This window comes from Argiope bruennichi, chromosome 6, assembly GCF_947563725.1.
Source record: "Argiope bruennichi chromosome 6, qqArgBrue1.1, whole genome shotgun sequence".
Lineage (NCBI taxonomy): Eukaryota > Metazoa > Arthropoda > Arachnida > Araneae > Araneidae > Argiope > Argiope bruennichi.
The window spans coordinates 13,966,039-13,981,725 of NC_079156.1; the positions used below are offsets into that span (position 1 = coordinate 13,966,039).

At 24.2% G+C, this 15,687-nt stretch overlaps 1 protein-coding gene across 2 annotated transcripts in view; it reads right to left on the bottom strand.

Moving 5' to 3' along the window:
* Positions 1–15,569, bottom strand: part of LOC129972958 (telomere length regulation protein TEL2 homolog) — a 39,277-nt gene extending 23,708 nt beyond the window's left edge. For both annotated transcript variants that reach the window (XR_008784919.1, XM_056087285.1), the window contains exons 1-5: positions 14,956–15,569; positions 8,212–8,418; positions 5,652–5,806; positions 3,755–3,902; positions 1,961–2,063 (exon numbers count right to left, since the gene is read on the bottom strand). Coding sequence is in view for 1 of the 2 variants with exons in the window: in XM_056087285.1 (XP_055943260.1) it covers positions 1,961–2,063; positions 3,755–3,902; positions 5,652–5,806; positions 8,212–8,418; positions 14,956–15,275 (933 nt within the window). In the remaining variant the exon portion in view is untranslated. The remainder of the gene's footprint in view (positions 1–1,960; positions 2,064–3,754; positions 3,903–5,651; positions 5,807–8,211; positions 8,419–14,955) is intronic.
* Positions 15,570–15,687: the final 118 nt, after the last annotated feature.

Below are 15,687 nucleotides of genomic sequence, written 5' to 3' on the forward strand. Positions count from 1 at the left end.
TTATAAATTCTGTTGAATTATAAATAATCTATTCAATATTCTGAGTGAGACCAAAACAAAATGTACATATATGTTTATTTTGTAATCAATACAGAGATTTAAAAAGTTTGAAGAACAGCAAAAATTTTCAAAGTTTTCTGGCAACTGATTTTCCATCAATATTAATTTAAGTGGAAATTACAATTTTTCAAACTCATACAAATGTAAATTATTGATTATTTTTAAAAATTTTGTTTTCGAATACCATGAATCAAAAGGAAAGTTTTAGTAAGACTTTTGTGGTAATCAAACACAAATTTAATTTTTTTATTAATTAAAAGCCGTTTCCCCATTGCACAAGCAAACAATATGAAAAGTTTTTAAATTGTTTAGTATATATATAATTTAAATAAAATACAAAAAAAAATTAAATTAAATTTTATTGATATTGAAAATTGACTAACTTGAAAACTTACTATTAATTAAAAATTTATTCAATTCAATTACTTATTAAATTTTATTTTTTCAAATTTATTTGATTATGGGCTACCTTTTTTTAATGGTCAGTGAAAATTTAAATTATCTATTTAAAATGGTTGACATCTTATTTATATAAACAATGTCCATATACACATTGTTAAATTATCATTTAGAGTTTAATTAAATTTTGATCACTTTTAAAAGAATATTAATAAACTATGGCATAAAAGTTGCTCTTTGCAATTTTTAAAATTTGTTTGAGATAAATTTTAGTTTCACTGAAACGACAACATTTACAATTTTTTTTGTGCAACTTATTTTTTGATTTTAACTAGATATCAGATATGAAATAAACTTAAAAAAGCCAATCTTCATAAAATAATGAATTGTGCCAAACATAAACCCGAGAAGCAAAATAAGTATGAAAATAAAACAATAAAATGAATAAATTTATACAAAAAAGTGCTTGATATTAAAAATATTGTAGAATTATATAAAAGAAAATCTCAAAATGACAAAATTCAATTCAAAAAAAATGTTTCATGTCATGTATATTACACTCAAAATGCATTTGTCTATAGGCACATGGATTAAACCTAATATTTTTGCATATGACATTTATACCATATAGTTTTCATTCACTTTTGCTAAAAATAATTGCTGCATTTAAGTGCTTCAAATTTTGTTCATTAACAGTTAAATAAAAAGAAAGAAACATAAGAAAGATTTTAAAGTAGCTAATTTTTTTTTTTTAATATTGTAGTGATAAATTTATCAGACCCCACTCTGAACTGCTGTTACTGTTTTCCAGCAGCAACAACAACAACAAAAAAAAAAGTCTGATGCTTTCAAATTTGAGAATTTTATTTCAGTTTACTTGTATTTTTATTGTTTAGTATTAAACGTTTTGCTCCTTTTTAAGTTAAATTTCCAAGTATAAATATTACTTGAATTCTATACATTTATTTATTTTTTTTAATTTCGGTAATATGTTTTCAATATTTCATTTATTTTAAAGAAAGAGCAAATATTTTTAAAAAGAAGTTTTTAAGAAGTTATTTTCCTACATTTCATTAGTTATTTTTTTAAATTTTAATTAAAAGAAGTTACAATTAATGAGAGAATGAATATGTGATACTATTTTTGGAAAGAAAAAATTCTATACATTAAAAATATTAGACATGAAAGTATGTGAGCCCAAGAAATTCTGGTACATCAGCTAGCTTATAAATAATTATAAGATTTTTTTTGTTATTGTTGGTTTAAAAATTTTTACATATAGAGTACCAGATTTTCGCTGAAGGTCTACTCAAGCTTTTTTCTTATAAAATCAAGAAAGAAGAAAAAAACTTTCTGTATCTATTTTGTCAAAACTTTGATAGTATATGATTAAATAGCTATTATTTGTCATCCAAATAAAAATATATAGTTTTAAAACATAAAACACCCATTAGACTGAACTAACACATTTCTTTTAACAGGGATAATATTTTAGAAGTACCTTCTTAAAATATCGAATAAGCAATAGTTTGGTGGACATAACATAGTTTAATTTTCTGTTATTTGCACCTTCTTCACCTAATACCCACTCAAGATTTCCATACCTGAAATAAATAAAAAGCAATTGAAATATGTTATATTATTCAATATAATTAGAAAGGCATTCACAATCTTAAAAAATCCAAACTGTCAAAATTTTTGGATAACACAACCAATTTAACTTGCATAACTTGAAATCTGTATAAGATTGATTTAATTTTTAATGACATCTCCTATTTTTAAAAATGACACCATAAAAATGAAAATTTTTATTAGATACTATATCAAAAATAAAAGGAAAGTAATTTCCTTCTTTAGAAGAAAATTTTTTCAATCTATTTAATTCTTTTATACAAAAGAAAGTATGATTTTATTAGCATTTAATCTGAAAATATTTAAAAATTTATTTATTAGAATAGCATCTCATCAGAATGCTGTAGAAATGTTTTTTATGGGTCTCCTATTTTTAAATCATAATCAGATGACAAAGATTCAGAGGTCTTCTATAGAATCTGGTATCCAGGATAAGACTGTCATCAGGTCATTGAAGCTTATAGATATTTCAAAAGTGCAACAAAAAAAGGATTATTTATCTTTTAAAAAAAGCATTTTATAAAGAGCATTTATATTTTTTACATTGACATTTAAATATGAAGGATGCAAATGATATAACAACTTAACTAGTTTTGATTAAAAGAATCTGTATAATCATAAAAATGCAAACACATGGAAAACAACCTAATTAAAAAAGAATTCCAACATTTTATACATTTACCATGACTAAACCCAGGTCAGATGACTAATTTTTATACCAAATCAATAACCAAACTAAAATTAGAATATCTATGCTCAATATTCCAAATAATAATAAAAAATAAGTATTAATACTAATTATAATTCACAATATTTTTTCATGCATATATTTTTTAACATAAGAGGGATAAGGCAACAATGAGTATTAACCAAGACAGAATACAATATATACTATTCAGCAGTTAAAAAAAAATCAGAAAAAGGAGAATAATAGGCTCAACCACACATTACAAAAGTTCAATCATGCCATTTTGCATTATCCATAGTATAATACTACATTAACTGAAAAGTCTTGTATATTTCAATTCATTAAAATCCTATCTTATTTTTAATTTAAAAATTTAAAGACTAAACTAATAAACAATTTTGTACAAAATGCTTAGTGAGCAGTGATATTTTCATACAAAAATTTCAATAAATATAACTTTTCTCAATGTGAAGAAATTACACTTTGTACTATAAAAGAATTATGTTTAAATACATTGTTATATCATTTCAGGCAATCCATACATAAATTATATTAATTAGCAACTAAGTCAATTAGAAAATGTTTTTTCTTTTATTATTATTCATTTCACTATCTTCCCAGTCCAAAAAATTATACATTTCAGGATATTTTACTTATTTTTTTACACTAAAAGTACATTCAATAAAAATTTTGGTAATAGAAATGCATCCAGCATAAAATCTTGCAACTGATTTACAATAATTAATATATATTTTTGAATATTCTTTTATCAACGTATTTATTGTTGATCAGGAAAAACCTTATTAATTGAGCCATTGTAATTTTTAAAAAGTTATGTTTTGTTTCCTTCCCAACATAATATAAAAAGAATTACAGATTTGACTAAATAAGACTTAGCAATAAAAGAAATTATTAATTATACCAAAAAATATAAACATCCTACAAAAAATAAAAAATACTACTACCAATACTAACCATGGTGTAACTAAAAGCAAATTAGTTGTAAATGATTCTAATGACGAGAGTGGTATTTTGGTGATTAAATTCTGAGAAAGCCTTCTCCAGATAAAATCACTTTCAGAACGTCTGATTAATTCCATATAAAGTCTCTTTGCAACGACATCTATAAAGAAAAAATTACATTTCAAATGAACAATACCAATATAAAAAAAGAATAAATAAATCATATAAATCTATAAAATAAAAATATTTCTGAAATATTTTTTTTAAAAATAAAGACTTTTTTTTGCACATATAGAAATCAAAACTATTTTTAATAAATAATTATGTTCCTATAAGCTTTAATTCTTTAAAATATTCCCTTTTACAATTAAATCAAGGACAAATTAAAAAATTTTAAGCCAAGCAAAAAAGATAAAATAATTTTTAAAATTTCAATAACTCAAAATTTTTTTCTCAATATTAAATGATAATTTTTTCTTTTAATTTAATTTTTTGTTAAGAATCAAAGTATTAGGTCAGTCATTTTCTCATTTTTAAATATTTTGTAAATTTACTGAAATAGTTTTTAAATAACCGTTTTTTAACATCAAGAATTTTTAAGATTACATGATTTGGATTTTAGATAACTCTTTCCACTATTCAGAGTAATAAATCTATCAGTGTACTGCTTTATGTAATTGCTTTGAGGCTTTTTTTCAACAGTTTTCTCCCCACTTTCAGTCAAGAATTTAATCTCGATTTATCTACATTTTTTTTTAATAATAAGAGTTTTGTTTATTGGTTAGGATGATTTTCTAATTAAAAAATATTATTTGAAATTTTCTTTGGCATTAATAAAATAATACAGTAGCGCTTTCTTAAAGAGCATCCTGTGTTATGTTTCAAAAAATTTTAATATTCAATGAATATAAAGAAATTTAATTATATTTTTTTAAAAATTCAGATATTTATTAGTCATCAAAATACCTTTTCGAAATAACACATTCCTTTGGCTTTTAATCTTAAAATTTTACTTTAATTCATTTTTATTTTTTTAGTATAAAAAATTTGACTAATTGATTCTTAAGAATTTTTTTATTTTAAAATATTATTCTGAATCTTCCTTATATTATTAAGAGAATACACAATTTTTAAAAAGATTTTTTTGCATTATATTTTCCAAAATCTGATGCATGAAAGTCTTGCCCTAAATTACTAAGGGGGAAAAAATTCAAAATTTAATATTCAATTCAAAATTATCCTTATTTCTCACATTACTTTTAATCTTATAAAATATCAATAAAAATGTTTTTTTTTTCTTCCTTATATAGTTAATATGTCGGATATTACATTATCACAGTAGTTCTTTTTAAATTCCCACTTCCTCCTAAAAAAGACAAGCACTCAAAGCCGTCCATTCCAGTTTGGGTAAATCTGGGTAATTTGGGCAATAAAATCATCTGAACAATCGGAATTGCATTACTCAATTTCAGAGGATTAATATTAATCAAACAGTATTGATTCATAAAATCATACCCTTACAAACACAGATACTTACAATATCTTTTTATATATATATATATATATATATATATATATATATATATATATATATATATATATATATATATATATATATATATATATATATATAAAAATTTAATAGAAATTAATCATTTTACAACAATAAAAAAGTATTATTTAAAAAACTGATTTTTATTTTCAATTTTAAATCAAATACTATATTATGCTGAATAAAATTACATTAAAATGCACATTTTCTTCCCTGTAATTATTGCTTACTAACTATAAGGTTCAAAAGGTATGAAAATGAAAAAATAATCAAATGTATGTTATCAAAGGCTGATTTTTATTTTAATGACAACACCATTTTCTAAAAAGGAATTTAATATAATAACAAATTACCTACCACCATGGCCAAGAATACAAAATTTTCCAATAAGTTTCCCTAAAAATTCAAGTGTGCAACCTTCATTTCTTATGATCTTCTGATGTAATGAAGTTAAGACTTCAATAATGGATGACATAAGATGAGGCACATAAAAATTAGCACAAAATATTTTGCTAGAAAAAATGAATAATACTTTTTATAAAATCCAAGTAAATATCAGCTATAAGAAAACAGATATAAGAAATTAAAACTTATAGAATATGGAGCAAATATACAGTATTTAATGTTACATATCTTTTTTTTTTTTTCCTTCTGAAAATAAAATTGAGATTTTTAATTTAATTTTTACACTGAAAGATATATTTGATTTACTTTTTCAAATATAAGCAGCTATTTGAGTTTTACTTGCTCACTTAGGTATTAGCAAAGAATAATAATCTATACTTACACTTTATTTTAAATATTAATATCAATAACAATAATTTATATTTAACTATATAGTAATAATTTATAATTCAAAATAGCTACTACATGCTGCAACATGTGTATTGAAGCATTTATTTTTATTTTCTTAGAAATATGATAGGTTGCTTGTAGTAAATATCATTTTCCACATGTTCAATCAATTGTAAAAAAATTTCCCATTTACTTTTAAATTATATTTGTTTAAATAAATACTTCCAAATGCATATTGTTTGTAGTTAAACATTTTTTAGCTGTAATATATATATATAAACATATTGCATAATATGTTCTTAACTTTATTTGAAGAATTGTTCAAATTTAACTAAAATCAATGTGGAATAAAACTTAATGCTTAAAAAAGAAAGAAAGAAAAGAAAAAAAAAAAAAACACCATTTACACTTTTGAATTTCAGATAAGCTTCAATTATGTAAAATCCTCACCCCCCCTTTTTTTTACAAATATATTAACCTAGAAGAAACATGCCATTTAGACCGATTTTATACCGATTACCGATAATATGCAAGGACTGTTTGTCAAATTTACTCATGAAAAATGCAGTACAAAAATATATGCACATTGGTGGAGTGCTTTAGAATGAAATGATTTGTTTCTTTCAAGTGGGTTCTCCCCTATACACACTGTTTACCAATATGCAAATCAGAACTGAAAAATAATTTTACTATCCGAAAAAAAAATATCCTTTACAAATACAAAACGAAATCTCTGCATCAAAATAAGAAAAATTCTTTAATGATATCGAAACTGCATTAAAATTTACCCCACCATCTATAATAATAATAAAAAAATCACTTGCATGCTGGCTCAATGCTTAACCCATAAAATAGTGAAAAAGGTGGGAAATTGGTCCTTTTCAATTTTTTTCTTTATTGCATAAAAAGTAAAATGTTGTAGAGATATAAATTTCAAAAAGGATATGAATGAATTTTATAATTTTTTGTGGCAAAAAGTTTCATATACAACAAAAGGTATACGAAAAATGCTGCCTGTCTTCTTTTTAAAAATTTTTTGAGGAAATTACAAAAGAAACATGTACCTATAATGTATCAAACAAATTAAATTCTTGCGTTTAATATTATTTTTAAATTATAGAGCATTTTGATGAATGCATGAGAAATTTTAAACGAACATAAAATTAAAAAAAAAAAAAGGTTAAAAGAAAATATTAGCAATAACGTCCTGTTTTAATCCATGTTGTTCCTAACATCCATCCATATGAAGAATTAGTAAATTTGCATTCATAATGTTTAAAAATAAAGAAAAAAAAATGTTTTATGGAAATAACAGCAATAATGTCCGATGTTTCATAATTCAATAAAAAGGTCTCTGAGAAGAAGAAAAAAATTATTGGAAAATACTATTATTTAATTAAAATAAATTGTTTCAAGTTACAATAATGGGTTCAATATTTTACATCCAATTTAAAATTTTGAATATTAATACTCAAAATTCATACTTTCACTTTCGTAACACGTGGTATGATCGATTTGACGTTCGAAGGTAGGGGAGGGGGGGGGAAGCTTCATATATATCCTTTTATATAAAAGAGACTTATTAAAGCTTAAGTCGTAACAATAACAGGAGCTGAGTTTTAGTTAGGCTGCCTTTTCCCATAATGGCAAAAACATTTTTGTTAATAATGTCCATAATTTGATGTTCTAAAAAACGCGTATATATATATATATATATATATATATATATATATATATATATATATATATATATATATATATATATATATATATATATATGCAATAAATTAGATATGGTCGTTAATCGTTCTTTTTCATAGTCTGTTTTAGAATATCAGTACATGCTTGATTTTCATTAGCTGCCAACGATGTTATTAAAAAAATACCAGCGAATTATTAGGTTCTATAAAAATTACAGATTTATAAAAAAAATTTCCAGTTTTTTATTAAATTCCCATTTTCCCCGGATTCCCGATCGGCTGGCCATCCCGATTAATCACAAATAGCACACTAAATTTTTTTTTAAAAAAAAGGATAAAAATTAAGGAATCAAGGAATTTGAATAAAAATTAATTATTATTCTTGTTCAGATTTTTTTTTCTATAATAACAATCGTACTTACTGCATTTGTCCTTTTGTTTTATTGGCTATTCTTTCAGGCAGAGATGCAATGAATGTTATTAGATCATTCCACGTTTTAGAAAGGGCTGCAAATTCAGGATCCCATATTTCAGATCTCATGCACTGACGAAGCAATAAGGAAGTAAAGCATTTCTCTCGAACAAATTTTTCTAGTATGTTCAGTATTTTTTGTTGTTGGTAACTTTCCCTGTATATAAACAGAATTTAAAATGAAAATTAAAAAAATTTTAAAAGAAAAATACTTTCTATTTAAAAATCACCATATTTCAGTTTGCTTGCTAACAACTGTCATCAAATGTAAATATCAGAGCAAATTTTATTCCTATTAGCGTTACGGGGAGGACCAGGCAAAGCAAGTGCTCTCGGCACCATCACCAAGGGGCATGGTGGTAAAGGGAGAATAAATTAATACTTACCGTTACCTCTTCTTTCTTTCTTTCTTTTTTTTTTTTTTTATTATTTCTCATAGCTAAAGTAAAACGTTTTAGAAACAAAAATGAAGTTTCTTGATTTATTTAGTTATCTCAAAATTTCCCAAATTTAAATTATTACTAAAGACATTTATACTGAGCATTTGAATCTTTATTATTATTATTATTACTAAGCAAAGGCAGATATATCGCCATAATACAAATGAATCATGGGTGAAGTGTTTGACAAAATAAAATCAACATGAAATAGGGCATAGTAAAAATAAGCCCAAGAAAGCCATATTTTATTCACAGATTTCTTTCAATGAGTAAAATAATGATTAATACTTTGAAGCAGCAAATGTAGAATTTCTATAGATTAAACAGAATCGGAAGAATGAACATCAGGCTTCTTTAATAATATAAATGTCCAAGTGAAGAAATTTGCTATAATGAAAGATAGCATGAATGGAATAACGGTTGATTAATTTGATATTTTTGCAGCTTCCTGAGGCCGAATGTAGATTGTTTTTGAATCAATAATACAGCATTGCGTTTTACAATGAATAAATAAATTTATAAATTCTTTCAGTTTCAGCAGTTTATAAGGCACGTAATCTTTTAATTGCTGCAAAGTATTTGGCATTGAATAATTAATCCAACAATTTCCCTATATAATCTTATTGAGCTTCAGGGCAATATTATATTTTATAAAAATGTAAAATATTTTCATGTAAAGTTTAACACCAAATTCGTAGTTTTACATATCAAAAAATTTAAAATTTTAATAACATTTTTTCGTGCATATGCCTTTTTACATCAATTGTAACAAGATGGGGAATTAATTTCATTCAACTTTAATTTCCTCATTATTCAACATGAAAGCAAAGATTTTAACTAGTATTCTATTCTTTTTTTATATCTTCTGTAATAACTATATAAATTGCTGAATTATTTTCTTTAATTTAATTTGATGAAAAAATGTTTCCAAATGCCTGAAGTATATTTTTTTCCTCAAGGGTTTCTGTAAAAGCTTACCCAAGTTAAATTTTCAATTAATATTAAAATAAGAATAATTCAAAATAACCAATTTAAATTTTGTATTACCAACTACTGACTCTAATTTCAGTAAAAAAATAAATGATAATCATTTTTTCTAAATATATTCTTGAATTGAATATCTATGTTTTTCAATTTTTAAGTATTTTAACCTTTCACCATTTTAAAAACTAAATTCACATTTATCTTATGTGTTTTATTGAAAAGATTTCCTCAATTTTGTTTACACAAATAAGTGTTAAAATTTCAATTTATGGAATTAAATTGATATAGTGCTGTTTGAAAAACTCATTAAAACATGTCCTGTTATTAGTGTTTTTTAAAGAATTGGCCAGGTATTATTTTAAGCCATTTATGAAATATCGTTTAATAATTATCTTTTCTAGTGTTTATATTGGTCTTTAAAAAAATTCTGGCAAAATCAAAATAGTTTAATATATTCTTCTTTATGCATATGAAATAAATTATCAAAAATGTAAGCTAATATAAACACAGATATTTAAAATATATCTATAAATGTAGATATTTATAAACATGAATAATATATATAAATTTAGGATCATAGCTAGTTCAGCCACCAAGGTTAATTGTATTAATTTCATAATGAAATAGATCTGATTTAAATCTTAACAATGAAAGCAACAGTTGTGAATCACATCTAGAAATATTTTTAAAAATTCATTAAAATTGGGGAAAAATTGCACATTTACATATACATGTGTAAATGTATTGAAATTTTCAGAAGTTGACTACAACAACTGAAATTTTGCCGAATGCTTGATTAATTAAAATTACAAAAATTGCTTTCAGGTATAAATTCCACCATCCAAAGCATATAAGAGTGATAAAATTAAATAGTTTGGCTTGTAATGTGCCAATGGGTAGACAGATCATAGATATATAATTCTCTATTTTTAGTATCAGTAAAGATAATTGTATGATATATATTAAGTATGGACAACTCTTTCATCTAAAAAGCAGCATAATGATAAATTAAAAGTCTTAAAAAATTAAATTACTTAAAATATTTTTATTGAAATTTTGTGTAAATCATGGCTTGCTCAAAAAATATTTGATATATCAGTTCTTAAAACTATTTAAAAAAGGTTTAAATACGAAATTTGAGTCACTCTGAGAGAATTGCACGTATCTACCAATTTATCAGTCATTATATTTTAAAACATAATTTCAAATGCTATTGCATAATATTTAATTATATTTCTTATAATTAATATTTAATTATATTTCTATTAACAGCTGCATTTATAATTTCTATATTATTTAATTCTTAAAAATGCATTAATTAATCAGTTGAATAATTTAGATGTATTAAACAGCTATTAAATCCTATTATTCAAAATTGCTTTATGTGTAATTATTTAGATTCCATATCAACTTCCTTTTTCCCATCATAATGTTTTTTGGGAGAGAGAGGAGAATATGAGAATTGCAACTTAAAAAATGGGCAGAGGGCCTTACTTTGGCATTTGACCTGGATACAATTTTAAGTAAGTATGCCTCTAACAGTAGACAAATATTCTAACTTCATAGAATGGAGATGTTAAAAAAAAGTTACATAAAAATATTGCACAGGAAAAATTTAATGAGCTTTTTCTCTACTATTAAATACATGAGAATGCCATTTTTAAAGTTTCTTTTTTCAATTACCTTTTAATATTTTTAAAATAAATTATTCACTAAAATGGATTTAATCTATAAGCAGAAATGAAAATCAAAATGTGTATGTGTGTCAAAATTTCTATATGTGATATGACAGAGTTGCCACTCAAATCTGGTGAAAAAAAATCCTTGTTTGTATAATCAAGATATGAAGAAATGTGTAATTAAAACTCTTGTGCTAGTTATAATGAAATATGATTTTAAGGAGTGGAAAAAGTAAGAAAAGGAAACAACAATTTAACGTTATTCGAAATAACAAATTAAGACGTTTATATTCACATACAAAAAAAAAAAAAGTATTATCTAGAATTTAGCAAGGCAAAATTTATTTATTAAGGGGAGGATATATTATCTCTCATGCTCTTTAACTGTAAGTCACATAAAATTCAGGATTGGATGAAATAAAACACAAACATTTTTTTTTATCATGATACAAATCATTTAATGATTACTTTCAAGGGGAAAAAAACATTACTAAGCAAGATTACTTTATTTATTTATTTTTGCCAATTCAAGTATTTGGGCATCAATTTCAGCAGATTTTTTTCAGCCATCAGTTTCATGGTGCTAATGGACTTAATATGTAACAATTAAAGCACAGCGTTTCTGTATGACCTAACATACATTTGTTAGCTGTTTCACTTTCAATGTACATATGTAAAAATATTTTTGATATATCATTTAATGTATTAAAGGTCAAATGTGATGCAAAAAGTTTTAATGTACCTAAAAATTTAGCTTTAAATGATTGTTCTTGAATTAAAAAGTTCGAAATCTGTTTATTTTTGGATATTAAATCTGAAGTTTTCAGACCTGACGTTTCATTCTTTTAGATATTAAGTCCAGCATCAATGATGGCTCTTTTGAACTGACGCATAGTCTTGTATGTTTTCCTCTTTCGGCATGACTAGTAAATGTGCGTTTTCCCTTATTATGTAGGTTTATTATCTTCTTACAAACTGAGCAGTATACAATAAATGAATTTTTGGAACTTCTTGAACCCATACAGCAAAATCAGAATTGATTTTTTTCTCCATCCAATTCCTATTAATTACGGGCTTTGAGCAGCTCACTGCTTTAAAAAAAAATTACTAATCTACTTTGAATAAACTCACAGCTTCCCAAATAATAAACAAACCATTCAATAAACTCAAGTATAGTTGACTAAACACCACTGCATTGCTTACACAGATTGAATGTTGCTAATCCTGAGAGATAAATATATTTTATTTTTTCATGTTGTCACAAAAGCATGCTCATTAGATGCATTACAGGAATCTAATGGAGGAAAAAAAAAAAAACTATTGTGCAAATCGAAATTGGAATTATTTATATGGAAAAAAAAGGAAAGAGAGGAAAGGGATGAATTTCCGCATTATCATTGTTTCAGCTAATGGTATTGTTCAAGATCTTTTATTCCTACAATCTTTAGAGATTAAAATTTTTTAGATAGGAAAAAAATAAAGTAATTAAAAATTCCTTATTTTGATGACAATTTTCAAATTTAATTGTATTTTTCCCGATTTTTTTTAAGATGACTTTTAAATTCCCTGTGTTTTCCATTTTTCTTGATGGTGTGGCAACCCTGTATGGCACTCTGGCAAGAATTTTGGGTTGAATTTACTATTCAGTATGGTTGTATCACAAAGGACAATGCATGAAGTTTAACCTAACAAGATACTCAAAGTTAAATAGGTTGTTTACTTAAGTAGTTGTCCTTGATAATAGCTTAATGTTTGGTGACCAAACCAGAAAGTAGATGTAAATTCTGTCTTGTTAAACCTCTTGAGAGGCTTTGATTTGAGTTGAAACTTTGCACAGAATTATTATAAATTGAAATAAAATAATTTGCAATTATTAACATTATTAAAAAATTTTTTTGAAGAATCTTTAAATATATGAGCTTTTATCTAAATTATAACAAAATTGCATTCTCAAGGCAGACCAAATCATTTAATTAAAAACAGAACAATTTAACAATTAGAGAGTCAGTGGCAACATATTGACTCAAGTATGAGCAATACAACTAAATATATTAAAAAATAAGTGCCTTTTAACCTTTATTAAATTAAATATTAATAGTCATACTTAAAACTTACTGCACTTCACTCACATAATATATTTGTTTAATCTACTACATTTCTAATTAAAGTAAGATTGTTGACCTAAAAGTGTATACAAATGAAGTTTTTTTCTCTTCTGGAGATAATAGAGATAATTTCTATTTTTAAGTTATTGGTTTGAAAAAAGAGAGATATGGAATGCATTGAAATATGGAAAAACATTGAAATAATATAGTAAACAGAAAACATTTTCATCATGCGAATATTAAAATGAAATGATTAAAAAATAAAGTCAAAGAAAGCAAAAAATTAGGAAATGAGGAAAAAAATAATTTTAAAAATAAGAAAAGATTAGAAGAATGCCAAACCTTACTTTTTTTTTATGTTATTAGTAACAGTATTAGTTTTGTAGCTCCAATAGAGATTTATATTAAAAAAAAATTTAAATTATTTTCCCAGTCATTTATACATTATTTTACCGTATGTGGTAAGAGATTTTATGAACAGATTTGAGCTATTCCAAGCTGGCAACACAAAAAAGCTCTTTAAATTCTAGTTGTCATTTTGATGAAATACAAAAAGTTTTACGATAAAATTATATTTATAGGATATGACTAATACATATGTTTTTTTTTTAAAAATCTTTAATTATGCAAGATCATCACAACAAGTCTATATTATTAGCAGTTAATATACTGAATACATTAAAAACCATTATGCAATTTCTATTAAGTTTCCTGAAGTACTAAAAATAAATACTTCATATTAGTTTTATCCTAGAATATTGTTTGGATTTGAATAATCCTCCTTTAAGAGATTAACGAGGTAAAAAAAAAAGTAAGTTAAATTAGTTTTCCACATATTTTTTTTTACAGATATTAAGAATTAAAATCAATTTCCATATTTTAAAAAATGTAAAAAAAAAAATGGATGTATGTCTAAATCAATATTTTGTAAAAAGAATATACAAAATTAAAATTATTTTTAAAAAATTAAGAGCAATAAATTACACATTTTAAAATAGTTTTTCTATTAGGTATCTTTTACAGGTACTTGCATATCCACTACAAGCCAGCAATTATTCATAAGTGAAAAAAAAAAAATTGTTAATGGCAAGTGATTAACAATTTTCAATCCTTTTTTTTTTAAAGATAACTAAAAAAAAAAAAAAAACAGTACTAAAAATAACATTTAAAAATTTAACTTGAAAAAAATTGTTCGTTTACATTTGAGATAAAAATTGCAAGCTTTTTCTGCATATTAATTAGTTTTCTTATCAAACTATGCATTTCAAAAAGAAAAATAAATTTGTATATAAAGTAAATCATATAATGGCAAATAAAAAAAGGTATTTTCCAATATTACAATTTTATTAAAACCAAAAGTTTTGTATGTGAGAAGAATGAATTTTATGCATAGCTCTCTTATGATTAATTTTTTGATGCAAAATTATTTATCAAAATGGCAAGTATGATTTCCATAATGAAAATATTTAATGAAAACATAACTTACGAACTTTCACCGAGTTTCTGCATCAAATGTATGAATGCCTCATGATGAATTCCATGTAAAAAAATATTATCAAAAACTTCTTCCTGCCATTTCTCTTTAAATAATGTCGGTTTCAAAGCATCCAGCAATGTTGTCATGATGCAATTATAGCTGGATAATAGTGTCAGAGATATACTGCCATTTGAAAGATATTTAGAATGACAATCCTTTAAAAGTGTCCATTTATAAGGATCAGAAGAATTATTTATAGGATCACCAAAACGATTTTTGATTTCAACCGAAATTGCAAGCAATTCGTCTGGTGACTCCGCAGTCGTCATATTTCTAATAAGTATTCTATCGAAATATGAAGGCAATTTCCAAACTTTTACACCTTTCAATAAATTATACGTGATTTCATTTTACATTCTTGTATTTTTTCGAAAACCTGTTTTTCAAACAATACATAAAACTTCCTTGATGTAATTTACTCTAAAACTTAAGAAACGGAAATATATATAATAAGAAACTTTTTGTAGACATGGGAAACCGACACAAAAAAGGCATCTTACTAATAATTGCTAATAGTTGGGAACGTGTTTTGAAATCGGAAGCAGAGCGATTGTGCAATTTTGTTGACAATTGAAAATGATACAAGCGTGTTTTACCAGCGCTGAAGAATTTTGAAATTCCTTTTCTCTTTATTCTTCTGCTTCAATTAATTTAGGGCGAAATTGTAATTAAAATGTTTGA